Genomic DNA, 23,874 nt, shown 5'->3' on the forward strand with positions numbered 1-23,874 from the left:
CGCAACAAGAGAAGCCGCCGCAATGAGAAGCCCGCGCACCGCAGCGAAGAGTAGCCACTGCTCGCCGCAACTAGAGAAAGCCCGTGCGCAGCAACAAAGACCCAACGCAGCCAAAAATAAATAAATAAATTAATTAAAATGGTTAAAAAAAAATGGAGCTGTCAGAATCTGACCCAGGTAAAGGGGTCAGATTGAACTTGGTGAAGGGGACTTATTTTGAAGTTGCCCCTCCCCCACCCCAGGGTCACGGGAGAAGCCTGCCGCCCCTCCAGCAGAGGTCCCCAGCAGGTAGTTGCTCTGGACAAGGAGCTGGCCATCAGTGCTTACTAGCTGGGTGGCCTCCCTCAACTCTCTCCCTTCTCTGAGCCTCGGCTTCACCATGTCTAAGGGGGTAAACGTGGGACCTACCTCGAGGGAGGTCGTGAGGGTGAATGAATCATGTCTGTAAGTGCTTAGCCCAGAGTGAACACCCAATAAAAGATGGCTGTGAGGGTCCCACCCAGACTCCTCTCCCTGTTCTTGCACAACTGCAGAAACTGCCCTCTCTCTCTCATGCCCTCGCCTGGCTCTCCCTGTCTGGCCCAGGTGACAGGCCCTTGCTCACCCTCATTCCAAGGCCTTTCCCAAGTCCGCTCAGGCCAATAGGCTCCCCTCTACTAGTTGCCAGACAAGTGTACCCGGCCTCGACCCCTCCTCTGGAACCTCTTAGTCTAGGGGGAGAATGGACATGAAACAGGTAAGTATATAATTACAGCTTGTCACAGCACTGTGAAGACCGGTATCAGCATGCCATGAGAGAGTAACAGAGGCGTCCCTAGGTTCAGGTTGGGTGAGGTTCGGGGAGGTGGGGCACACAGAGGCATAGAGGCAGGGAGGACGCTCTTAGCAGAGGAAGCAGCCCACCAGGCCTCAAGGCAGGACTGAGCCATGCCGCTTTCACCTTTAAGTTCTGGCTCAGCTCTTCTCTTCCAGAAGCCTCCCAGGATTGACCTCCAGCACATACTCATTATCCTATATCTCTTTGGCACTTCCAGGACCCCCAACCAAGCAAGAACATGGGCATACAATAAAATCAATGAAAGCTTTTACTTTCTGAAAGAAGAATTCCCTTCTCGGAAGGGACTCCTCCAGTCCAGGTGAAAAGACGTCCAGCACAGAGTAGACCTTCAGGAAATGTGTGGCAGGAATGAACACTTCTGCTTCTTGAAGTGCATGAAACAAAGGTCTGCGATTTACTAGGAAATACATCAAAAATGTATCGTTACGTGGCTAGATGGCTAGGTGATCTAGGTAATCACAGATCTAGGTGATCTGTGATGAGTGGAAGTGCAGTAAAGCAAGCGTAGTCATGTGCTAGGCGTGGAATCTAAGTGGCGGGTATGCAGGTAGCCACTATAAAATTCTTTCATCTTTGCAGTAAAATATTGCCAGGGGAGAGAAGCAACACATGTGACCAAAATGGTGGTATTCTGGGGACTTCCCTGGCGGTCCAGTGGTTAGGACTCAGCGCTTCCACTGCCGGGGGCACGGGTTCAATCCCTGGTCAGGGAACTAAGACCCCGCAAGCCACACAGCGCAGCCAAAAAGAAAAGAAAAAAAAAAAGTAAAAAATCAATACAAAAATAAAACTTAAAAGAAAATGGTGGTGTTCTACAGATAAGGAAAAACAAGGAGAACATAAAGCGCCAGGAGCACCACCTTTACTGTGCACGTCAGGCCCCTCCCCTCCCTGCTGTGGCATTTAGTCCTTAGTGATGCATCGCTTTGTATTTGTTTTCATGCTCTGTTTATACACCTCATCTCCCCACGAAGCCTGTAAATTCCCCAAAGGGCAAGAACGCTGTCTCTTCCCACGGTTGATGGAATTTTGGAGCTGGAAGCCATGTTTGCAGTCCTCTCCTGCAGACACCCACCCCCCTTTATATGGGAGGAAATGGTGGCCCCTGGAGGGGAAGGATGCGGCCTACAGGCGCACGGTTCTGACTGGAATGTAGGTCTCTCAGCGCTCAGGCCGGTGCTTGGCAAGTGTTCTAGAGACGTTACAGGCGACCGTGCAAGGTCAGGTTCTGGCAATAGACAGGCCTGCTGCTTTCTCCTGGGTTGCCCCCGGCAAGTGCCCTGGCCCCTCTGAGCCTCAGTTTCCTCATCCATACAATGGGGATCATAAGGGAACTTCTGCCTTTGGGTTGTGGGAGGCTTAAATGGTTACAGAGTATGAACAGCCCTTCACACAGTACCTGGAAGCTACGAAGTGCTCAGTATGTAGTGGTTGCTATCATTACTGGTCCGGGCTTTGAGCCGGGCCTTCTGTGTCCCTATTCCTGTCCTTGTAAAGAGGCCTCCTGTCATCAGAGTGGCTTCCCCCCTGAGCCTTTGGCCCTCGTCCCCAAGAGAGGACCTCCCACATGTACGTCTTTCCTCTCTCCTATTCTCTGAGTCTCCTCCTTACTGATACTAAACAGGAGAGGGACCTCTTCGTTTTCGGAATGTCCTCGGTAGCTCTTAGGCTGTTTCTCCCTCCACTTATTGTGTGTCCTTAGTCACGTTTCTTAACTTGCGTGAGCCTCCACGGGATTTTCTATAACATGGGGCAATGGCAGTGCCTCTTACCTAACTGGGTGGTTGGGAGGATTCGGTGAGGTCATGCAGGCAAAGCGCAGGGAGCCTCGCAGGCCCTGATTGCGCAATACACACAAGTGACTATTGATATCCCTTTGGTGCCACACTCCCGAATGAGGATGCTACCCCCTTGGGCTTCACCCAGGTTCCTGCCACTTTCTCCCTGGTGCTTCTGCCCCTGCTACTGGCCTGGAAGGGCTTCCCCTGCACGAATTTCCTCCCCGTGCTGAGCATGAATTTTGCACTAGTGAAGCATGGCTCGTCCCTGTGATGGCCCTCTTCCATCGAATCAGCCTGAAATCTCCAGCTCAACCCATCCTGTGCATCGGACCCCCCAGCGTCTCCGGTGAAGAAGCAAGAGGAGAAAAGACAAGCCTCCCCTCCACGAATCCCTCCTGAGGGAGCACAGTGAACCATGATGAGAGTACAGTGTGTTGTATTATCCACAAATCTCAGTACAGCCCCTTAAGGTACTCCAGAAATCTATCCTCCTACTTCCCCCCGGTTCCTTCGGGTCATTTCAGCTGATATGACAACAGGAATGTCAGTCTGTTCAACAAGGCCAGTTCGTCAGTTTAGGGAATGATGTTGGTGAGGCTCTGGAAGAGAGGAGAGAGGGGGTGGATGCAGGGCACACAGTCGCAAGAACTCTACCCTCACGCACCCTAAAGAGATGGGAGGGAGACTGACTACTCTAGCTCCGGAATTGCTTATGTTCTGGGGAAGAACATACGGAAGGCGGCACCTAGATTCAGGAAGAATAGGGAGACGGTCCTCCCAGGCAGAGGTGCCAGGGGCCTCTGTAGGGACAGAGAAGCCTTGTGTGTTTTGCCTGAGAGGATCCCCTGCCACCTCCACAGCCCGGGAACAAACAAGGGTGTGCCTTTGGGTTCCTGGCACAGTCTTAGGGCTGTTACACACCCTCACCCTTTTGCCCCAGGCTCAGGCATCTGAATGTACTAAATGCAAAGAGAAGAGCTAGGACTTTCCTTTGGGCCCAGAGGGAGGACCAGCATCCCACAGGAACCTTTCTCCTGGGCTGGCGGGGCAGGTAGGTCGCTGTCAACCAGGGAGAGGACAGAGCCACAGGTTCCCGCCACCCAGCACGTTGCCACAAGGCAGCAGGGACAGAGCAGAGGAGGGATGCACAGAACAGGGAGGGAGTCTGACGGGAGATGCCGTGGAGAGGGGACAGGCACACAGAGGGGAGGGTTTCAGCAGCCCCTCCCTTCCTGGCTCCGAGATGTACACAGGACTTTTGTGCCTCAGTGGGAACGGAAAGCGCCCGAAAGATGAAAGCAGGATGTGAAGGGCAAAGAGCAGTGAGGAAAGGAAAACCAGAGCTGGAAAATGGGTTGGATGGTGTCTGCAGAGGCTGAGTGTCTGTCCACAGTGCAATTGTCAGTGAACAGGCAACGGGAAGAGGATGTAAGAGCATGTCCCAAGTAGGACGTAGAAACCACGTGGGCACTCACCTTCCACAGAACTGAAAGGTCAATGAAGGGCTTGTTGACCAAAGCCTGAAATTCAAGGACAAGAAGGTTAGTCCCCAGCATCTGTCGCACCAGCCCTCCTAGGAGAGCCTCCACGCCACCGCCCCCCACCCACCCTGTGCTCGCGAGACTTACTCCAGATGTTAAGGTTGTGGTTGCAGCCCCTCCGTTCTGGTGAGTGAATCTGCCTTGAGGACTGCCCTGTGGATGAAGCCCAGGCTGTCATTACACGCCCCCCCCCAGACCCTAAGGGTCTCCCAAGTTCCTTTTCCCCAGTGGCCAGCTTCCCCTAGGGCGACCGGGGCTGGGGCAGAAGGCATAGGCTAACCCCCTGCCCCTCACTGTCCAGAAAGGAAACCCATGTTGCTGTGGGGATTCTGTGAGAGATGGGAGGAGAAGCCAGGAAGAACGTCTGCCCCTACTGCTTAGTCTTCCCTCAATTCCCTTTTCTTTCAGTTAATGAGATGTTCTCAGTCACTGAGAAGGGGCCCGACTGGAAAGGGAACCCAGAGAAGCCACGCAAATACCAGGACCATAGTATAACCCCAGCCCTGACTTCAAAGCTCCCCCTTCTACACACACGCTAACCTGATCCCTAACTCGGGGATCCCTGTCCTTAATCCTCTCCCCACTCAGCAGTGTCTCCCCTGCTGCACTGCTGCTGCCGGCCTCAAATCCCCAAACAAACAGCCCTCTCTCGGTCTCTATGTGGTGAATCCTGGCATCTAACTCAGAGCCCCTCCTTCACCCTGCACACTTTCTACATAGTTTCTTCCTCCCCACCCCACGCCTCTCTGGTTCCGTGGCTGGTAGCCCCTGTAGCTATGGGCTTTGAGGCCTGGGCCAGTCCTCAAGACGGTGTCCCAAAGAGTCCTCGTGGAGACTGGGGAGTGGGGACCCGGGGCAGGCGGGAGTCAGCCTTCTCCTGTTCCTCCTTGGAGCCTGTTACGCTGTGCGTGCTTCTGCTTGCCTCTCCTGGGCTCCGGTATCTATTCCCCCTATGTAAGTGGGGATCAGACATCCTCCAGAAGGCCTCCTCTGGTGGGGCGGTGGGGAGGAAGAGAAGGAACTCCGACTTGTGATTCTCCAGAGCTGTGTGCTAGCCACATGACCTTGGCAAATCCCTTAAGCCTCGCTGAGCCTCTGTTTCCTTACCTGAGAATCAGGGAGTCCTCAGCCCGCCTACCTCACAGGCTTGTTATGAACATTAAACAGAACAGGGCTTTTCTCCCAAAGCTATTCCTCAAGCTCCAGCGAATGCTCTGGCTTTTCTGAACACTCATTCTCTTCGCACCGTAATAGATCTTGGCCTCAGTCACTGCTTCCTGTTCCCCAGGAGAGGCTTCACGTCCCTCCCTTTAGATCTCCTTAACTAGGAGGCAGCCCCCTGAAGGTGGGGCTGGGTCCCATTCCCATTCTCTGATACAGGGCTTTGCAGATAAGATGGCTTAATCCTTCTGACCAGCTGACCACCAGCTCCTTTGTAAAGGGAGAAGGAGGACACGGTTACAGAGCTGCCCAAGCTTCTTTCACCAAATGATAGGGACCTGGGCGCCCCAAATGTCCCAAGGGTTTAACCTCTCCCTCCCCCAACACCCTTCTCCCCATTTCCCCACCCCTGTTCACCTACATTCAGCAGCTGGTTGGCTTCCTTGCCGGCTTGGTTGGTCCCATCATGAACCGTCTGATGCAACCCGTCCTCCTCCTTCCCGGCCTCGCCAGCAGCGTGGGGGACACCTTGGCCAAGTTTCTCCACTTCCTTTCCAGCCTGACCAGCAGCGTGGCTGACCCCCTGACCAAACTTTCCCACCTCCTTTCCAGCCTGATTAACTCCATGATGCCCCCCTTGGACTATTTTTTCTCCCTCTTTCCCAGCCTGCCCTGCAGCGTGGCTGACCCCCTGACCAAACTTTCCCACCTCCTCTCCATTATGATTAACTCCATGATGGACCCCCTGGACTATTTTTTCTCCCTCTTTCCCGGCATGGTGGACCCCCTGGCCAAACCCACTTGCCTCATTTCCTGCCTGGTTGACCCCATCGTGGACCCCCTGAATCACTTTGTTTGCCTCCTTCTCAACCTGTCCAGTAGCACTGTTGACCCCAGGGACAAACTTCTCTGCTCCCTTTCCTGCTTGTCCGGCGACATTGTTGATTCCATGGGTTACCTTGTCCAAGTTGTGGTTGAGCCCCTGGACGCCCTTGTCCAGCTCCTTACCGGCCTGGCTCCCCACACTGTTGAGTCCACTAAAATCTTTCTCCCTTCCAGCTTGAGGGATTCCATTATTGATGCCTTCCAGGGCCTTGCCCACCTCTCTCTCTGTATTGCTCAGCCCTTTGCTGATCCCTTCAGTGACCTTCTTAACGGGGTCAGCACTGGCCGCCCATCCAGGCAAAGGTCCCAGCAGCAGCAAGAGGAAGCAGGAGCTGAGCAAACTGGCAAGATGCATATTGTTGGGGAAGTGGGGAGGATGCAGAGAGGGGCCAGGGAGGCAAAGCTACTATTTATCCTCTGCTTCCTTTCCTCTGCTCCACCCCTCATGACTCAATTACCCTGTGAGGCACTGACTTGATCTCCAGTCAGTGAGGTAATTCCCAGGGAGATTTGGGGTTGAGCAATGAAGAGGAGGAGGAAGAGTAGGTGAGTCATAAATGGAGAAGACTCACATGGCATCTTTGCTCCTTGCCCAGCTCAGGCCCTCCACCCCGGAGCCCAGATGTCTGCCCTTCCAATCACTTCCCCTTTCTATTCCTCACCCACTATCCAGGCCTCCTTTCTCCCAACTGCACCTTCAGGCACCCTCCATCCCTGGGACCCAGGCCTGGTTCTTCAGCGTCTTCACTCCTCTCCGGGGACCTAAGGATCCAGTTTCCCCAGCAGCAAGATTTTGGAAGGGTGGGAGGCACAGTCAGGGGGTGGGGAGCAACCCCAGGGAGTTGAGGGAATCATCAGACCTTGTTCTTGTTGTTTGTTGTTCTTGTTGACCCCCAACGCCCACACTTCTTATGCTCCGGCCTCACGGGTCTTCTCCCTGGTCCTCAAACACACCAAGCTCATTCCTGCCTCATGGCCTTTGCACTTGCTGTTGTCTCTGCCTGGAATGCAGAAGTCAGATCTTCACAAGGTGGTTTCCTCCTCACTCTCTTCTTGGCTCAAATGTCACCTTCCCAAAAAGACCTTTCCCTGGCCATCCCACAGCTATACTCTGTAATATCATCCTTTAGTTTTTATAGCTCCTACCACGATCTGAAATTATCTTATTTTATTGTCTGTCTCACCTATCAGATAGTAAACTTCCAGAGGGCCTTTGTCTGTATTGATCATTGTCACGTCCCCAGCTTCAAGAACATTGCCTGGGGTTCAGTAAACATTTGAACAAATGGATGGATTAGAAGATGCCAGGGGAAGAAAGTCCAGGCCTGAGCCTGAGTCTCAGAGGGTGCTGGAGGGAAGGTTGCCTGTATCCCCAGAGCAGCACAAGGTCCCTTGTTGAGGGTTGCAGATTTTGGAGCCAGGATCACATTCTTGTCCTACCTCCCAGCCCTTGGGCAAGGGCAGGGGGCTGACTGCCATGAGCAGGGGCAGGACGCAGTGTCTCCTGAAAAGCCAGTTGAGGCAGTCGTGGGGAGGGGCTGAAGACCCAGGGCAGCAGAAGACTGTCAGCCAGAAGCTGGGCTGAGGGCCAGGAGCTCATCCCTCCTGCCCTCCTCCCCCTGAGGCCTCCTAAGTCCCAGCTGAAGCCTCAAGTGTTGACATATTGGCAAGGGTTGGAGAGGGAAACAGCTGCGAGTGTGGCCTAGGTGTGGAGAGGGACATCAGAGGGAAGGGCAGGGGGTGGGTGGTAGGTCTGTCGTTGGTAGGTCTGTCGAGCTAGTTCAGAGGGAGCCTGAGACCAGAAGGATAGGGGCCAGTGGGTGGGTACAGTTGGGTGCAGGGGTAAAAGATATTTGGTTTGGGTGCCAAGAGGAGAGCCTGGGAGAGGGGGTGGTTGTGGGATCGCTGGTGGAAAGGCCAGGCACAAAGGAATGTGTAGGGTGTGAGCAAAAGTGGGGTCAGCAGAGTTATATGTGTGGGTGCCCAGGTGTGACGAGAAGCTGCACATGCTTTCAGACTTTGCTCAAACAAGGGTGACAAGGCCCACTCCCCTTGGAGGACCCAAGGTTCCATCCTAGATCCTGGACACTTGGCTCCACCCAGAACCACCTCCCAGACCCAGAGACCCAGAAGCTTCTGCCATCTCTAGGTTCTGTCTACAGAGGGTGACTAACTGTGCCACCTCTCCAAGCTTGAGCTCACCAAATCTGTTTCCCAGTTTCACGGTCCAGGGACAAAGTCAAATCTCTGGGCAACCTTAGGTGTGACTTTCCTGCCCTTGTCCAGCACCTGAGTGAGGGAGTTTCCCATGCCAGGAGATTGCTGGGTAGGGAAGGGTGAGCTTCAGAATTCTAATCCGCCCCGAGATTGAGAGGTGGGATTTTTCCTTCGAAACGTACTCCATGTCTCTTTTCCACCTCTCTCTCTGCCCCGCCCTACCATCTTCTGTCAGCCTCCGTCCCTCTCCTCAGTGCCTCATTCCCATTTGCCACTATTTGATTCAGGACTTTGGCATCTATCTCCATACATGAGATTAGCCCGGAGTTGTCCTTTCTCTGCTGGTTTTAGTAACGTGGCTGTGCTGTTTCCTAGAGTGAATAGAGGAGGTTTCAGTAGCTGAGCTACCGCAGCGCCCACAAAGCACGCAATATGCGATGTGCTCATACACGGTGTGCTTGCCGCTCCACAGGGCCTCAGAGCGCGTGCCCTACCCACAGCCTCTCAGCACAGGAGCTGCTACTTGGCTTCCCAGCTCTGCTTCGGCTCTGCAGCAGGTCCTGTAGAATGGCAAATATTTCTGCCCCGTGCTTCAGCAAATCTTGCCCATAAAATCATCGGGATCTGAATCAGCCTTTGGGAAGATACATCTTAACTCTTGTTATTGGCCTACTCAGATTTGCCATTTCTTTTTGTACCAGTTTTGATCTCTCATATTTTCTAAGACAATTTTAATTGCATCTAGCTTTTCATATCTATTCTTGTAAAGCCGTACCAAATTGGTCCCTTTTCAGTCCGGGTTTTATTTGTGTACGCTTTTCCCCCATCTTGATTATACATGTTAAATTTGTCCCCCTTTGTTCTGTTTTTTTCGGTCTTGGTTCATTGAAATCTCCCCCGCTGTACACTCAATTCATTTTCAGTTCCACCTTTCCCGGGCCATCCAAGCAGGAGCGCTTCACCCTTACTCTGTGCCATGGCAGGTGCTTAGCAAACTCAGTTCTCATGGAGGTCTGGCGAAAGAAGAGGTTATGTCATTCTGCCCCTTCTTGCTTCCACACCTCTCTCTGGAATGATGACTCCTTCCTGGCCTAAATCCCACAGCCCCTAAATCTTGGTCACAGCTGTGTGCCAACTGGCCCTGCAGGGGAAGGTGCCTGCCTGTGTGTCACAGATACGCAAGCAAGCCCCCACCTCCCATGCTTTGGGGGATGGGAGCCGTCTGTCTATTTGTTCTTCCGCTAATGTTTACTGAAAGCCTGCTTTGTGTCAGGCACAGTTCTAGGAGCTGGAGGACCAGTGGTGAACAAAACAGAAAAGAGTGGGCCCAACAGGGAGACAATGAACAAGTAAGTCAGTAACTTGATCATGGAAAACTACATGAAAAACCATAAGGAAAAGAACAGAGTGCTGTGAGAGGATAGGACTGGGGGGTTGCTCTAAGATTGGAGACCAGAAGAAACCTCAGGGGCTTCCCTGGTGGCGCAGTGGTTGAGAGTCCGCCTGCCGATGCAGGGCACACGGGTTCGTGCCCCGGTCCGGGAAGATCCCACATGCCGCAGAGCGGCTGGGCCCGTAAGCCATGGCCGCTGAGCCTGCATGTCCGGAGCCTGTGCTCCGCAACGGGAGAGGCCACAACAGTGAGAGGCCCGCGTACCGAAAAAAAAAAAAAGAAGAAGAAACCTCAGGAGGTGACATTTATTCATTCATTCTGGTACTAGTTATTGAGGGAGTACCTTTCAAGTGCCAAACATTCTTCTAGTCAACAGGTATAAAAGTGAGGAAGGCATGGGCTTCCCTGGTGGTGCAGTGGTTAAGAATCTGCCTGCCAATGCAGGGTACATGGGTTTGAGCCCTGGTCCAGGAAGATCCCACGTGCCACGGAGCAACTGAGCCCGTGCACCACAACTACTGAAGCCCACGTGCTTAGAGCCTGTGCTCTGCAACAAGCCACCAGAATGAGTAGCCCCCGCTCGATGCAACTAGAGAAAGCCCATGCGCAGCAACGAAGACCCAATGCAGCCAAAAATAAATTTAAATGAATAAATTAAAATAATTAATTAAAAAACAAAAACTGATTTTCTAAAAAAAATAGTGAGGGAGGCAGACAAGCACTCTCTAGTGGGCAAATACAATTGGCAAGCTAACGAATAAACTGGATGATTTTTAGAGAGACATATGCTGCGTGGAAAGTAAAGAGTGTAACCTTAGAGCAGTTATGCACATTGCAATATTTAACCCAGGATGGGAAGTCAGACAAGGCTTCCCGGACGACGGGCAGACGGAGGGAGTGGGGTTGATGGCAGATAGCGACTGAGAAAGGAGAGAACTTTAGATGTGGAGTTAGGAGGGCCTCTCAAAGGGCGGCACCTGAGGGAAACCAAGAGGCAGCCAAGGGAAGACCTGGGTAGGACTTCCAGGCACAAAGAAATAGCTAGGGTAATTCCAGAACAGGGTCCAGACCGGCATGGAGCCGGTGTGCCCAAGGAGAAGAAAGAAGAAAGAAGACAGCAGAGCAAGGGCTTTGAAGACCAGTGTAAAATGTTGGATTCCATTCTAGACGCCAGGGGTGGGCTTGGAACGGTGGTACACGGCCACAGGTCTCAACTGGGAGGGGGCCTTCGCGCCGCCTCCTCTTGTGACGTCACTGGACTGTGACGTCACGGAAAGACGCTCCAGCTCCTCCAGCCCCCGAGCCCCCGTCTCGCAGTAACATCGCGGCGGGTGCCGAGGCAGCTGGCTGGGCCATGAAACCTTAGGAGGCCATGTCGAAACGCGACGTCACCCTCACCAATGTCACCGTTGTCCAGCTCCCGCGACAGCCTTGCCCAGGTGAGGGAGGCGGCGGAGTGACCCCGGGGAGGGGAGGAAAGGGCGGTCGGGGAGCTCCTGTAGCCGGGTCTGAGTACCTGACGGCGAGCGGCGCACCAATAGTGTCCACCGGGAGCCGGGCAGGAGGTGCGGGGTGGCCTTGCCTGCCGGGGCTCTTCCATCCGGAGCCGCTGCCCCTGCTCCCTCCAGCCCCACCCTCCTCACCACCGGGTTTGCCGGCAAAGTGGTTTCTACGGCGATGGTGGAGGGGACGAAGACTCCCGCCCCCAGGTTGGGTTTTGCACCAATAGCGCGGTGGAAGGGTAGAAACAGGGGCCAGGAGGGAGGCTGGAGCCGGGTTTACGAGGGGACACCTCTAGGACAGCCGCTGGTTGTTGAAGTACCTGGGCGAGCAAGGTTTCACATAAAATTGACGCTGCTGCGAAAGAGCCGCTTGGGGATCGGTGGACTTTGTCCTCCCTGGATCGCACAAAGCGAGGACACTTGAGCCCGCCAGGTGCCGAGCACTTTACAGGTGTGCGCTCTGTGAAGCCTCACAACCACCTTTGAGTTCAGTGTTTAGTGTCCCCATTTTACAGAGCGGCCACCAGATGTAAGAGGACACAAAGCACGTTTCTGGGTCTCAGCACGGGAATAGTGGAGTTGGGACTCGGAGTCCCTGCTCGCCCTACCTCCCCCGGCCAGAGGTGCGCGCACACGCTCCACGCTCCAGCCAGACGAATCCAGGCCTTCCGGAAGGCCACCCCATTCGCTCCCGGCCTCCTGCCTGGCCTCGGGCGAGGCAGTCGGCGGCCTCAGCAACGCAGGGGTGGGCGCGGCCGACGCGGGGCGGGGTTTGGGCGGGGCTCCAGGGTCCTGGAGACCCTGCTAGACGCAGCAGCAGGCAGGTTAACAGCTGTGGGCCTTGAAAACTCTCCCTGCTTATCACTCGCTCAGTGATCTCGGGCCTCGGTTTCCCCACTGTAAAGTGGGTATATAGCACATACCTCACAGGACTCAGTGAGCTGATGCATGTGGAGAGCTCAGCACCGCACCTAGCCCTTGGCGGCACCCGGGAAATGGGAGCGACGTTGTAATTGGTAGAGAGCACACCCGATCCAGTGTTTCACCTACCGGCTGATGCTTCATCACTGAAGCTCCTCCGGGCTCTTCCTTCCCAGCGCAGCAGCTCTCCTCCAGCCCATGTACCCCACCCTGGAGCAAAGGGAGAAGGGAAAGCTGGGGGAAGTTGTGAGAGAAGGACCACCTGGGTTTTCTTTTGAAAGGTCACTGAGTGGGCTCAGATCCCCACTCTTCACCCATATGGACAAATCTCCCCTTTTCATGAGAGCAGAAACAGAACCCCCAGGGATACAAACATTCTTAAGGTCACCAATAACCACCAGTAAACACTGACTAATACCTTTATGAACTTGTAGTGCTACTGGAAACACGCACAGCCCAGCCTCACGCCACAAGGCCTGTGGCAGCCTGGAGAGACCAGGGAGAGAGACAGGTCGGCTGACCCCCAGCTCCTAACCCCACCCCCGCCAAGGTGCCTTTGATTCTGGTGCCAAGCGCAACTCCTACCTTCATCCTCCAGGCTCTCTCCAATCCCTTCCCTCTCCCTTTCCTCACGAATACACTTCATGTCAGACTTTCTCCCCTCTATTAAAATCAGCACCTCCTGGGCCTTGAGATCTCACTGAGTCCTTACAGTAGCCCCCCAGGTGGAGGGTCAGATGTGACATCAAGAAACAAGCCAGAGTTTCATTAACTTGCTCAAAACAACTCAGCTGGCAGGTGGCTGAGCCAGAGCTGACATCAAGGCCTGACCCCCGGCTTGAAACCCTCTACCAGCTAGGCCCCTGACTGCTGTCTCCACGCTTCTCCTCCCTACCTGAAGCCCTCACCTGTAGCTCAGGTGGCATAGCTTCAAGCACAGGTGCTCCCAGTGCAGCATGGGTGTAGATCTATGTGTCCGGAGAGGCCGAAGCTGACATGGGTTTCCATTTGTTTCATATGTTACAAGAGACCTGTGTTTCCTAAACTTCTCTGAGGGTAAGCATCACCTTGTTGGAAACAGGATCCCTAGGCCTCAGTGCAAACCTAGAGTCAGATTTCCCTAGGAATCAGCCTCCCGGTGATTCTTACCAGAACAGTTTGGGGACCACTGGACTAGATCAATTATCAGGCAAGTTTGGGAAATGATCTTTGAAATATTAACGTACGTGGAATGTTTCCTAGACTCTATCATAAGCACTACATGTATCACTCATTTAATCCTCACAGTGACCCTCTGAGAGAAGTACTATTATCATCTCCATTTTACAGAGGAGGAAACTGAGGCACAGAGACTATCACCCCCAAGCAATTGTTAAAAATATATACCCACTGAGTTAGAATCTCCAGGGAAGAGGCCCTGGCATGGATATTTTAAAACAAGCCCACCCCCTGCTCATTCTGTTGATCGGGTCGGTTTAGGAAACACTGGGCTATATGGTTAGCCACTCAGGGCCAGGAGCCAGCAGCAGGTTCTGGGTGGCAAAGATGGCTCATTCTGTCGCAGTGATGGTGCGGCTCACTGCCCCTCCCCCACTCCCAACAGTGACCAGAGCACCACCCCCTCCGGAGCCCCAGCCAATCAAAGAGCAAGTCCCACCACCTCCACCTCCTGCACCTAAGAAGGTTTCTGTGGTTCGGGAGCTGACTGTTGGCATCAATGGGTGAGTCGCCCCGGCCCTTGAGCCATTCCTGAAGCTTTAGGGCCCGGCCTCTCCTCAGTTACTAACTGGAGCATTTCTTCATGTCTCAGCAATGCTTTCATTCTGCCCATCCTGGAAAAACACAGGGGTAAGGTAAACAGGGCTCCACCTTCAGAGAGCTCACATTCCGGTGGGAAGTACAGTAAGACTGAAGAGGGCAGTGTTAGGCCGGGGAACTCAGGGAAGGCCTCTGGGAGGTGACACTGGAGTAAGGCCTGAGTGACAACTGTGCAGCAAGCAATGGCTGTGGGGCGTAGGTGGCAGCTCAGTGTAATAAGGACGGGCAGGATTTCAGCATGGCTGGTGTGGCACAAGCAAGGGAGAAGAGGGAGGGCAGCGGAAAGCTGGCAGGGGCCTGGCAGACCGTGGTAAGGAGTCTGGACCTGGCTTTACTGTTAGAGAGTGGTGGAGGTTTTCAGGTCAAGAGATATAATCTGACCCGAAGTTCTACAAGATCCACCCAGCTACAAGGTTGGGAACAGGGGTAGAGGACAGATGGTCAGAGGAAGCACAGAAAGCAGTGAACAGGCTGGTGAGGTCATCTGGGCAAGACACTGGCCCACACAGGGATGGCTGCCTTCTTCCCCACCCAGTCCCCTTGAGTGGGACTCTCCTCTGTCACCCCCTTCCCCCTCATCCCCTCCTCTGCGTGCTGGTTGAGGATTCTGAGGCAACCCCCTCAGCTTTCGTTCCTGGACAGATTTGGACGCACTGGTCGCCTGGTGCGGCGTGCCTGCATGGAGAAGGGTGTTAAGGTGGTAGCAGTGAACGATCCGTTCATCGACCCAGAATACATGATGAGCAGCAGACAAAGGGCAGGACCGGGGAGAGTGGTACCAGGGTGGGGAAGGGGTTCAGGGGAGCTCTGTGGAAGGCGCTCAGCTGCCATGTGGAACCGTCACTGAAGTGGGGACTCCCTGGCAATGCTCGCTCCCCGTCCAGCCCAAGACTAGGAGCCATTCTGTCTCCTGCAGGTGTACATGTTTAAGTATGACTCCACCCACGGCCAATACAAGGGGAGCGTGGAATACAGGAATGGACGGCTGGCCGTCGGTAACAATGAGATCAGCGTCTTCCAGCGGTAAGGGCGGCTGTCTTATGCAAGCCTGCAATATACTAATGCAGGGGATGTAGAGGTGACTAGAAGGGGATTCCAGACTCTCACATGGGGTTCATAACCCCCCAAATTGTGTGTGCACACGCCTCTGGGTACTGGTTTGGAGAGGGGGCCCACTGTACTCAAAATACTTTTTTATTTAACGCACATGTGCGTGTTTTCTCTCAGGCATATCCGCTCAACCTGTCTAAAACTCAACTCTTGATTATCCTTCAACCCTCAAATCTATTCATCTCCCTGCCCAGGAAATGGCATCACCATCTAGCCAACTGCTCCCACTCAGTTCCTACATAGAAGCCACAGAGACCTTTTCAAAACATCAACTGGACCTGATTACGCCCCCACTTAAACCCTCCAGTGGCTTCCCATCACCCCACAAATAAAATCCCAGCTGCTGATGGGGCCTCCCACCAACTATATGCCCTGCTCCCCAGCCTTCCCTTGTCACCTCAGCGACACTGGCCACCAACCTCCCGGGACCCTGCACCAGCAGCTCTTCTTAAAACCCACTTCACATAGCTCTCACTGATACAAATACTCCTTCACTGAAAGATATGTTTAGAATCTGTAAGTCAAAAGCAATAACACTGGATGTTTAATAAGCTTCAAATACATTTTCAAAATACCCAAAAAAATAAAAATGGGAAACAGTAAACCTACTTTATCTTTCTAATGTAAATTATCAGCCACTGCCGGCCCTGTGGCTGCCTCCAATTTCCAATTTTACACACGCTTGCACACGCACACTTGTGAGCTCTCTCCAGCCCCAGGCAAGATCTGCAGCCTTCCCAGCACTCCTCCCAGCAGGTCCACTCTCAGCCCCACTGTTTATTTGTGGTCAGGTGGTCAGGGGTGGGTGGAGGTGGGGACTGGAGAGTCAGTGAGAATGGGAGAAGCTGCTTGACCCAAATTTGAAATCATGACAGCAAAAACAATTCCAAATTCCAGCAGAGCAGTCATTACTCAGACACACTGGGTCCTTTCCTTCCTCAGCCTGGGCGCCATCGTTGCTGCCACCTGGGGTATTTTCCCAGCGCTGCCCCGTCCCCACAAAGCCGCCCCCTCACTGTGTGCCCCGCTCAGGTGCCACCTTCCCTGGCGACTGCAGCGCGTCTTCCCCCTTCCCCACTGCTCTCCATTGCGCTACTGCGGATATCCTCGGATATCCTCCAGGCCGTCAGCACGAGCTGCGTTGCTTGTGTGTGTACTTTGCCCCGCTCCACCCTTTCCACTTGGGTGACCCTGGGCAAGGCAATGAACTTCCCCAAGCCTGTTTCCTCAGCATACCCACCACAGCCACAGCAGGGAGCACGGCCAGAGGCGTGTGAGGAGCACCAGGAAGGGCTCACGCAGCCTCCTGGCAAGGAGGGCCCTGTCAGCCTGTGGCACCCCTGCTGCTCTGGCACCCGCAGGCGCAGGCCCTGGCCCGGGGCAGACTCAGTACTTCCTTGAAGAATGAACAGAATCCTCAAAAGAAGCCCCTGGGCAGGAGGGCAGGGCCCATGACAGCCTAGGGGAAGGGGCTGGGGTCTCCAGGGCACCGAGTCTCTGCCCCATGCCCGCTCAACAACTGCTACAAAGGAATTTGTTGAAGTGCCCTTCCCCCAGCTTGGAAGGCAGGAAATGAGGGGGGCATCAGAGAAGAGCTACTTGGGTCAGATGATGAAGTGTGACCTGACATTTGACCAGGGAGCATGAAGAGCCATGTGTGGTGGCCCAGGGAGAAGAGAGGAAGCTGCTCATTCATTCATCCCTAGGGCCAGCCTGCCTGTGCTCCCAGGCAGCTCTGCCCCTACTCTTTTCAGTTCTGTCCTGGCTCTTCTGAAAAATGCCAGTAATAACAGTACTTACCTCAGGTCATCAGGGTTAAAGGAGTTCAATACAGGTAAAGCACTCAGCACATAGGCACATGGCAGGTGTTCAGTAAACATGTGTAGAATGGCTAATAAAAAGAAACCACACACAAACATTGACTGAACCCCTCTGGAGGGAGCAGACCCAGCCTTGCTGCCATGGAGTGCTCTAGAAGATGAGACAGACACTAACAATCACAAAAGCAAATACTGCAGTTGTGATAAAAGCTGAGGGAAAAGATTCGTATAGAGTTTACCCACGTATTGTTTGCTTGCTAAAGCCAAGTAGAAAACAGCAATAGTAGATGTTTAATATATTTCACACACGAATGTTTGATATCGAGTGGAAAATGTATGTTGATAAAACAAGAAACAGAAAATCTCCTTTACCTTTCCAATATAAACCACTAGCCGCTGCTAGCCCCAGGGCCGCCTCAAGGCTTCAGACCCCTGGGAGCTGCTCTCTGGATGTGCTGTGTGTTTTCAGGGACTTGCCTGGCCTCTGGCAGCAGGATCCCTGTTGCAGGAGCTGAGGAGTCAAGAGAAGAAGGGCTAGGAGGGCTGTGATGAAGTTGCCAGGGCTGAAGCCAGAAGCAGTAGGGCAGGCCTCACCCTCCTGGGGTCTACATCCTGGGCAGCATATGTAGTAAGGGCCTGACCTGGCTGGGAGTAGTCTAGATGGTCCCCCAGGCGGGGCTTGCGGCCTGAGTTGGGGAGGTGGCGGCTTGTACCCAGGCATAGCAGGTACAGTCAAGAAAAGTGGCCCACTCGGGGGGTTAGCGATGAGAGGAAAGGCCAGCAGGGTCGGACCCATCTGGGGCAGCTAGGGGTGTGTGGGGTGAGGGGAACAGACGGCCAGGCAGGAAGGTGTCTGGTCAGCCTTTCAAATGGTGAAGGCCACGGACTATGAAGGCGAGAGACTGACTCACGGTGCTACCGCCCCTCCACAGCAAGCAGCCCAAAGAAATCCCCGGAAGTCTGTCGGGAGCCCCTTTGTGGTGGAGGCCACAGGCGTGCACCTGTCCTTAGAGGAAACTACAGTAAGTCGGGACAGGTGCCCAGGGCCGCCCAGGGGGTGTGGCACTTGAAGCACCTCATGACACCTGTGAGCCTTCCCTAGGCCCACATTGAGGCAGGTGCCCTGCGTGCGGTCATCTGCGCGCCCTCTCCAGAGGCACCCATGTTTGTCATGGGGGTGAACGAAAAGGACTATAACCCCGGCTCCGTGAAAACTGTCAGGCAATGGGCAGCAACATTCTGAAGTGTGTGCCTGGAGGACAAGCCAGCCTGCGGTGGGGAGGAATCCGACTCACCCTCCCCACTCCCACTCCCACTCCCACTCGGCCCCTGGTGCTCTTTTCACATCAATGCACTTCTCCTCCCCAAAGTCTTAACAGCCATCTTGTTAATGTTACCCTAAAACCATCTGTTAGAACTGCACGACTTCTGGAGAACGTGCTTGGGGAGCTTCCCCCAGCTGCACCTCTGGTGCCTCGTTCGGTCTGACGGCATCCCCAATGCTCCCTCATCCCCAGCCTGACTTTTCACAAAACCAAGCCTGGGTGCAAACCCTGAAAGGAGGTAAGGGTGGAAGGGTGGCTCTGCGACTCACCTCACAGTGCCTTGCACACCCAGGCCATTTCAGCAATGCATCCTGCACCACCAACTGCCTGGCCCCCCTCGCCAAGGTCATCCATGAGTGATTTGGGATTGTGGAAGGGCTGATGGTGAGGTGCGGAGAGGGGCTGGGGCAGGAGGCACGGCTGGGAAACTGTACCTCTTCCTCCCATACTTGCTTAGCGTGTGGGGTTAACAGGGAGAGACTGGCTTGGGGACGAGAAGCCCACCAGTGGTGAAGCCTTTTAAACTCTGGACCCTGCCTGCATGTGCCCCTCCTGTGACGGTGGTGGAGGCCCTGCCAGCCTCCACCCCTGGGTCACCACCCTGGGCCTGGGAAAAAGCGGTGTGGGAGCTTGGGGGCAAAAAGGCCTCACCTCAGCCCTCTTCTTCCCCAAGACCACAGTCCATTCCTACACTGCCACCCAGAAGACAGTGGACGGGCCATCGGAGAAGGCCCGGCGAGACGGACGGTGTGCCCACCAGAACATCATCCCGGCCCCCACAGGGGCTGCCAAGGCTGTGGGCAAAGTCATCCAAGACCTCCAAGGGTATGAGGGCATGAAGCTGCAACAAGGGTGGGGGGTGCAACCCAGGAGGACTGGACTAGCCCCCAGTCCTTGAGGTGTCTACTGAGCGGAAAGCAGAGACAAGGGGGAAATGATGAAGTCCCTGGGTTCTGACTCCCGCCCCCGATGTGGGATTCTCCAGGAAGCTGACTGGAATGGCGTTCCGAGTGCCAACCCCAGTCGTGTCTGCTGTGGACCTGACCTGCCGCCTGGCCCAGCCTACCCCGTCCTCAGGCATCGAGGAGGCCATAAAAGCAGAAGCCAAGGGGCCCATGGCCGGCATCCTTGCCTACACTGAGGATGAGGTAGGGGCTGAGCAGAAGGGACCCTGGGAAGAGCCCTCTGGGAAGGGAACGTGATTTTCCACTTGCCAAGGAGCTTTTTGCAGCGTATCAAGATAGGAACTGCAGGGCTGGGAAGGTCAGCTCTCCCCTACCTCAGAGTCTTTGCACTTGCTGCCCCTTTGGTCTGGAAAGCTTTTCCCTCAGGTGGCCACATAGTCTGTCCTCACCTTCTCCAAGTTGCTACTTCAACCTCTCATCTCAGAGAGATGTTCTTTTTGTGGCCCTTTTCCTTACCTGAAGTGTCATTTCACAGTCACTGTGGGCCTTGCTAGCATGTACACTCCAAGACAGCAGAGACTTTGGGCCTCGTTTTTCACTTCCATAGCTCCAGCCATCTTCCCAGGGCCTGGCACATAGCAGGTGCTCGATATATGCTTAGCGAACAAGACAAGGGCTCCCATTTCTCAACACTTGCTCGGGGCCGGCCACAGCCAGATGCCTTCCCTGTGAGGAATGGGTATCACATCTCTTTGCTCCCAGTACTGCCAGTTCTGTCCGTCCACCTTGGTGCTGTCTCCCTGCTTTAGCTCCTGAAGGTCCACCCTCACACAGCTGCCAGGATCTCTTAAAGAAATCAGATCACATCACCCCCAGAGCTGAAAACCTTCCTGTGGCCTTCCACCATGCTAGGGCCAAACCCCCAGGGCCTTTGTGCTGCAGTTCTTTCCACCTGAGACCCTGCTGAGGGCTGGAGTTGACCAGATCCTCCTAATCGTCCAGAGCCAGACTCACTGCCTCCCCGCAGGGAGGGCCTCTCGCTGCCACATTCCACGTGCATTTTTCCCCGGAAGAGATGTCTGTTGGTGCAGCATCAGAGGCTGTTTGCAGTCTGTATCCTTTGGCCAGTCCCCTACCTGAATCGCCCCCATTTGTCTTCCTCATACCCTGTCCCCAGCAGCTGGACAGAGGGCGGCTCCATCAGATACTGTAGAAGAATGTATGACAGTGTGCCCACGAGCCTGAGCTCCTGGAGGTCCCTGCTCTACGACCCACGCTTATCTTTGAAATACTGATGGCCGGGTCGTGTCCACGGACTTTGTTGGCGATACTCATTTGTCTATCTTTGATGCTAAGGGTGGCATCACGCTCAACGACAACTTCGTGAAGCTCATTTCCTGGTAAGGGGGAAGAAAGGGGTCAGAGAACGTGAAGGGAGGCTGGGGGTGGTCGGGAGGGATCCCCTGAATCCCCTCCATCCCTCCCTCCCCAGGTACGACAACGAATATGGCTACAGTCACCGAGTGGTGGACCTCCTCCGCTACATGTTCAGCCGAGACAAGTGAAGCAGGCTGGCCCGCCTCAGTTTCCCAGTGCTCCCGGCCGGTACCCGTCTCTCCCGTCCCCGCCCTCGACCCCCCGGGAGAAAGAGGGCGTCCCGCGCGAGGGGCCCGCGCCGCTGGGCCAACGGTGAAATAAAAACCCTGAGGGCTCACAGCTGCGCCCCGTGTCTCTGCGCCGGTCACAGCGGGGTCGGGTCCGGGATCCAGGCCCACCCCGCACGCGCTCGGTAGGCCCCGCGCCCTGACCCCGAGAGCGGCTCCCGCGGGGTCGGAATCGCGCAGGCACCGGCTCGGCCTCCCGCGTGTCGCCCGGGCACCGCGGCGGAGCCTGGTGACGTTAGCGCACCGCGCCGCGGACTCCGGCTCCCAGAAGGCCGCGCGCGCCGCGGCAGAGGCCGGTGGGCGCCAGGCCCGGGCTCGGGCGCCAGGCAGCCGAGGCAGAGAGGTGCGCTCCGGCGAGCCGGGCGGCAGGCGCCATGACGCTGTTCCACTTCGGGAACTGCTTCGCCCTGGCCTACTTCCCCTACTTCATCACCTACAAGTGCAGCGGCCTGTGAGTGCGGGGCAGCTGCGGGGCGGCCGCGGGGCAGGGGGGCGCAGGCCGGGCTGACCCCTCACCGCCCGCTCCCGCAGGTCCGAGTACAACGCCTTCTGGAAGTGCGTCCAGGCCGGGGTCACCTACCTCTTCGTGCAGCTGTGCAAGGTAAGGGCGCCGGCTGTGCCGCGCGAGGGCTTCGCCCCCTCCACCCCGCCCACCCCGCCCAGACCTCCCGGGGAGGAGCCGGGCTTGGATGGGCTGGAGCCCGAGGAGAGGTCCGCAAGCAACTTTTGTATAGCACTTTTAGTAACATTGAGAACATTCAATTGTATGACTAAGAAGGGTTTGGATACTGCTAAGAGCCTCTAACTAACCCCCAAGGTCCCACCGGCACTGCTACCACTGCCCTGGTGGGTAACCAGCCCCAGCACCTTCAGACCTGACCCCGATCCCTTGTGATCACCACAGAACCCAGACTTCCAAGCCCCTGCCCTCAATCTCCCCTGCTCCTGCCTTCTTGCCTCCATCTGGTGGTCCCTCTCCTCATGGGCCCCCAGAACCCCAGTGTACTGCCCTCCACATAACACACTAACTTCCCACCAAACCCACGTGGTTGGTCTCCCTCACCTTGAGGTGACCTCTCTGTTTTCTGGTCTCAGATGCTGTTCCTGGCCACTTTCTTTCCCACCTGGGAAGGCGGCATCTATGACTTCATTGGGGTGAGTGGGGCAAGGGAGGGGGAGGGATTGCAGGAGTGGGGCCCCCTGGCACCTGTGCTTACTCAAGCCTCAACCTGACCCACAGGAGTTCATGAAGGCCAGCGTGGATGTGGCAGACCTGATAGGCCTAAACCTTGTCATGTCCCGGAATGCCGGCAAGGGGGAATACAAGATCATGGTTGCTGCCCTGGGCTGGGCCACCGCCGAGCTCATTATGTCCCGGTGTGTGCAGCAGCCTGGAGCCCAGATTCCTGAGAAAGGACACCTGGGTTCCAGGGGGGTGCCGGAGGGTGGGGGCTCAGATTCTGGGTGCTGAGGGTGTCTGGGTACTGGAGAATCCTTCCCTTTGCCTTCTTCAGCTGCATCCCTCTCTGGGTTGGAGCTCGGGGCATTGAGTTTGACTGGAAATACATCCAGATGAGCATTGACTCCAACATCAGTCTGGTACGCAGTCCTGCTTTCCCACACACGCGCCTTTTCGCTGGTGGCTCTACTCCTGAGGCCTGGCCCTGACTTCCCGCTTCCCTCCAGGTCCATTACATCGTCGCATCTGCCCAGGTGTGGATGATAACACGCTACGACCTGTACCACACTTTCCGGCCAGCAGTCCTCCTGCTGATGTTCCTTAGCGTCTACAAGGCCTTCGTCATGGAGTGAGCTGGGTGGGGCTCGAGGGTGGGCCCAAATGGGTTGGATTATCTCTTCTCCCTTCTTCATTGCGATGCTTCCCCACAGGACCTTCGTCCACCTGTGTTCCCTGGGCAGCTGGACGGCACTTCTGGCCCGAGCGGTGGTGACGGGGCTGCTGGCCCTCAGCACCCTGGCCCTGTATGTCGCTGTTGTCAACGTGCACTCCTAGGCTTGGTGGCCCAGACTTTCACATACCTTTTCCCTGTCTCCAGGTTTCAGTGAAGTAAACAGTATTTGGAAAGTTGTTTCTGCCTCTGTCTCTCTGTCTGGAACTATCTACCAACAGTGTGCTCTCCTGGGTCCCAGAGGCCCTTGTTTTGGAGCCAGGTAGACAAGCTGGGAGACTAGCCAGCATTCATCGGTCCTGTGTTCCTGGACCAGTTCCTTTGCTTCTGTTTTCCACAAGTTGACTGAGGTCTTGAAGCAGACAGTCTTTAAGCAGTGGCAGAGACCAGGGCCCTCAGGGAACAGGTGATAGAGGGGAGCTAGAATCCAAGAGATGGTTCTTGGGGGCTTCTCCTCGCAGCCTTAACCTGGCCCTCTCCCACATGGCCCTTCCCCGGCTGGTCACCTCCTAGGTTCCCAGCCCCCAAACCAAACCCCCATCCACTTTTTTTTTTTTTTTTGGCACACCACGCAGCTTGTGGGATTTTAGTTCCCTGACCAGGGATCGAACCCAGGCCCTCGGCAATGGGAGTGTGGAGTCCTAACCACTGGACCGCCGCCAGGAAATTCCCCCCATCCACCTTTTATATGGCAGCCAAGGGGATCTCTGAAACCTCAGTCTTACTAGCTCACCCTTCCCTGCTTACAAGCATCTGGGGCTCCTCCTTGCGCAGGAGCAGTCCAGTGACTTGACTGTTGGTTTTGCCCTTGAGGGCCTATTTTGTGATTCTGAGATCCTCAGATTAAATCCTGGCCTGAGTCTTCTTAGGGTGGAGTACAGAGACAGCTGCAGCCCAGTAGTAGAGCTGTTGAGCCCACCAATTTGCATGTTGTCCTGAATGCCACCCTTCTCATCCCAGCCCTTCCCTGGTCTAGTAGGGCCAGCTTCCTGCCCCTTTCTCTCCCCATCCCTGAGGGGGATGGATTAGAAGCAGGGCTTTGAATGTCATGCTTAAGCTGCACCTGGATGCAAGTCCTGCCCA

At 55.2% G+C, this 23,874-nt stretch overlaps 3 protein-coding genes across 3 annotated transcripts; 2 read left to right on the top strand and 1 right to left on the bottom strand.

Annotated features, from left to right (window-relative positions):
• Positions 1–3,109: 3,109 nt before the first annotated feature.
• On the bottom strand, positions 3,110–6,561 carry SBSN (suprabasin; the record flags this gene model as incomplete). The annotated part of the gene is made up of 4 exons (XM_082863591.1): positions 3,110–3,218; positions 4,095–4,139; positions 4,248–4,313; positions 5,743–6,561. 4 exons carry the CDS (start codon positions 6,559–6,561, stop codon positions 3,195–3,197), a joined length of 954 nt encoding a protein of 317 aa, XP_082719717.1. The 3' UTR covers positions 3,110–3,194.
• Positions 6,562–11,188: 4,627 nt separating this feature from the next.
• On the top strand, positions 11,189–20,884 carry GAPDHS (glyceraldehyde-3-phosphate dehydrogenase, spermatogenic; the record flags this gene model as incomplete). Its single annotated transcript, XM_082861993.1, is given in 13 exon segments — positions 11,189–11,255; positions 13,843–13,960; positions 14,700–14,796; positions 14,974–15,080; positions 17,920–17,939; positions 17,942–18,009; positions 18,090–18,208; positions 18,615–18,669; positions 18,673–18,696; positions 18,986–19,137; positions 19,298–19,460; positions 20,520–20,617; positions 20,710–20,884. Coding segments are annotated over 13 exon segments (1,161 nt in total). The 3' UTR covers positions 20,783–20,884.
• A 278-nt stretch (positions 20,885–21,162) lies between these two features.
• Positions 21,163–22,957, top strand: TMEM147 (transmembrane protein 147). Its single transcript, XM_082862111.1, has 7 exons — positions 21,163–21,332; positions 21,413–21,482; positions 21,977–22,036; positions 22,122–22,258; positions 22,396–22,480; positions 22,568–22,689; positions 22,772–22,957. The coding sequence occupies exons 1-7, from the start codon at positions 21,256–21,258 to the stop codon at positions 22,893–22,895; spliced, it is 675 nt and encodes a 224-aa protein (XP_082718237.1). The 5' UTR covers positions 21,163–21,255; the 3' UTR covers positions 22,896–22,957.
• Positions 22,958–23,874: the final 917 nt, after the last annotated feature.

This window comes from Leucopleurus acutus, assembly GCF_964270905.1.
Source record: "Leucopleurus acutus genome assembly, chromosome: 20".
Taxonomy (NCBI): domain Eukaryota; kingdom Metazoa; phylum Chordata; class Mammalia; order Artiodactyla; family Delphinidae; genus Leucopleurus; species Leucopleurus acutus.

Bases quoted from the DNA above. Each gene is read 5' to 3' on its own strand.
- TMEM147 (XM_082862111.1), top strand. From the start codon at position 21,256: ATGACGCTGTTCCACTTCGGGAACTGCTTCGCCCTGGCCTACTTCCCC. The intron at 21,333-21,412 runs GTGAGTGCGGGG...CCGCTCCCGCAG, and splicing joins ACCTACAAGTGCAGCGGCCT to GTCCGAGTACAACGCCTTCT. The intron at 22,481-22,567 runs GTACGCAGTCCT...GCTTCCCTCCAG, and splicing joins TTGACTCCAACATCAGTCTG to GTCCATTACATCGTCGCATC.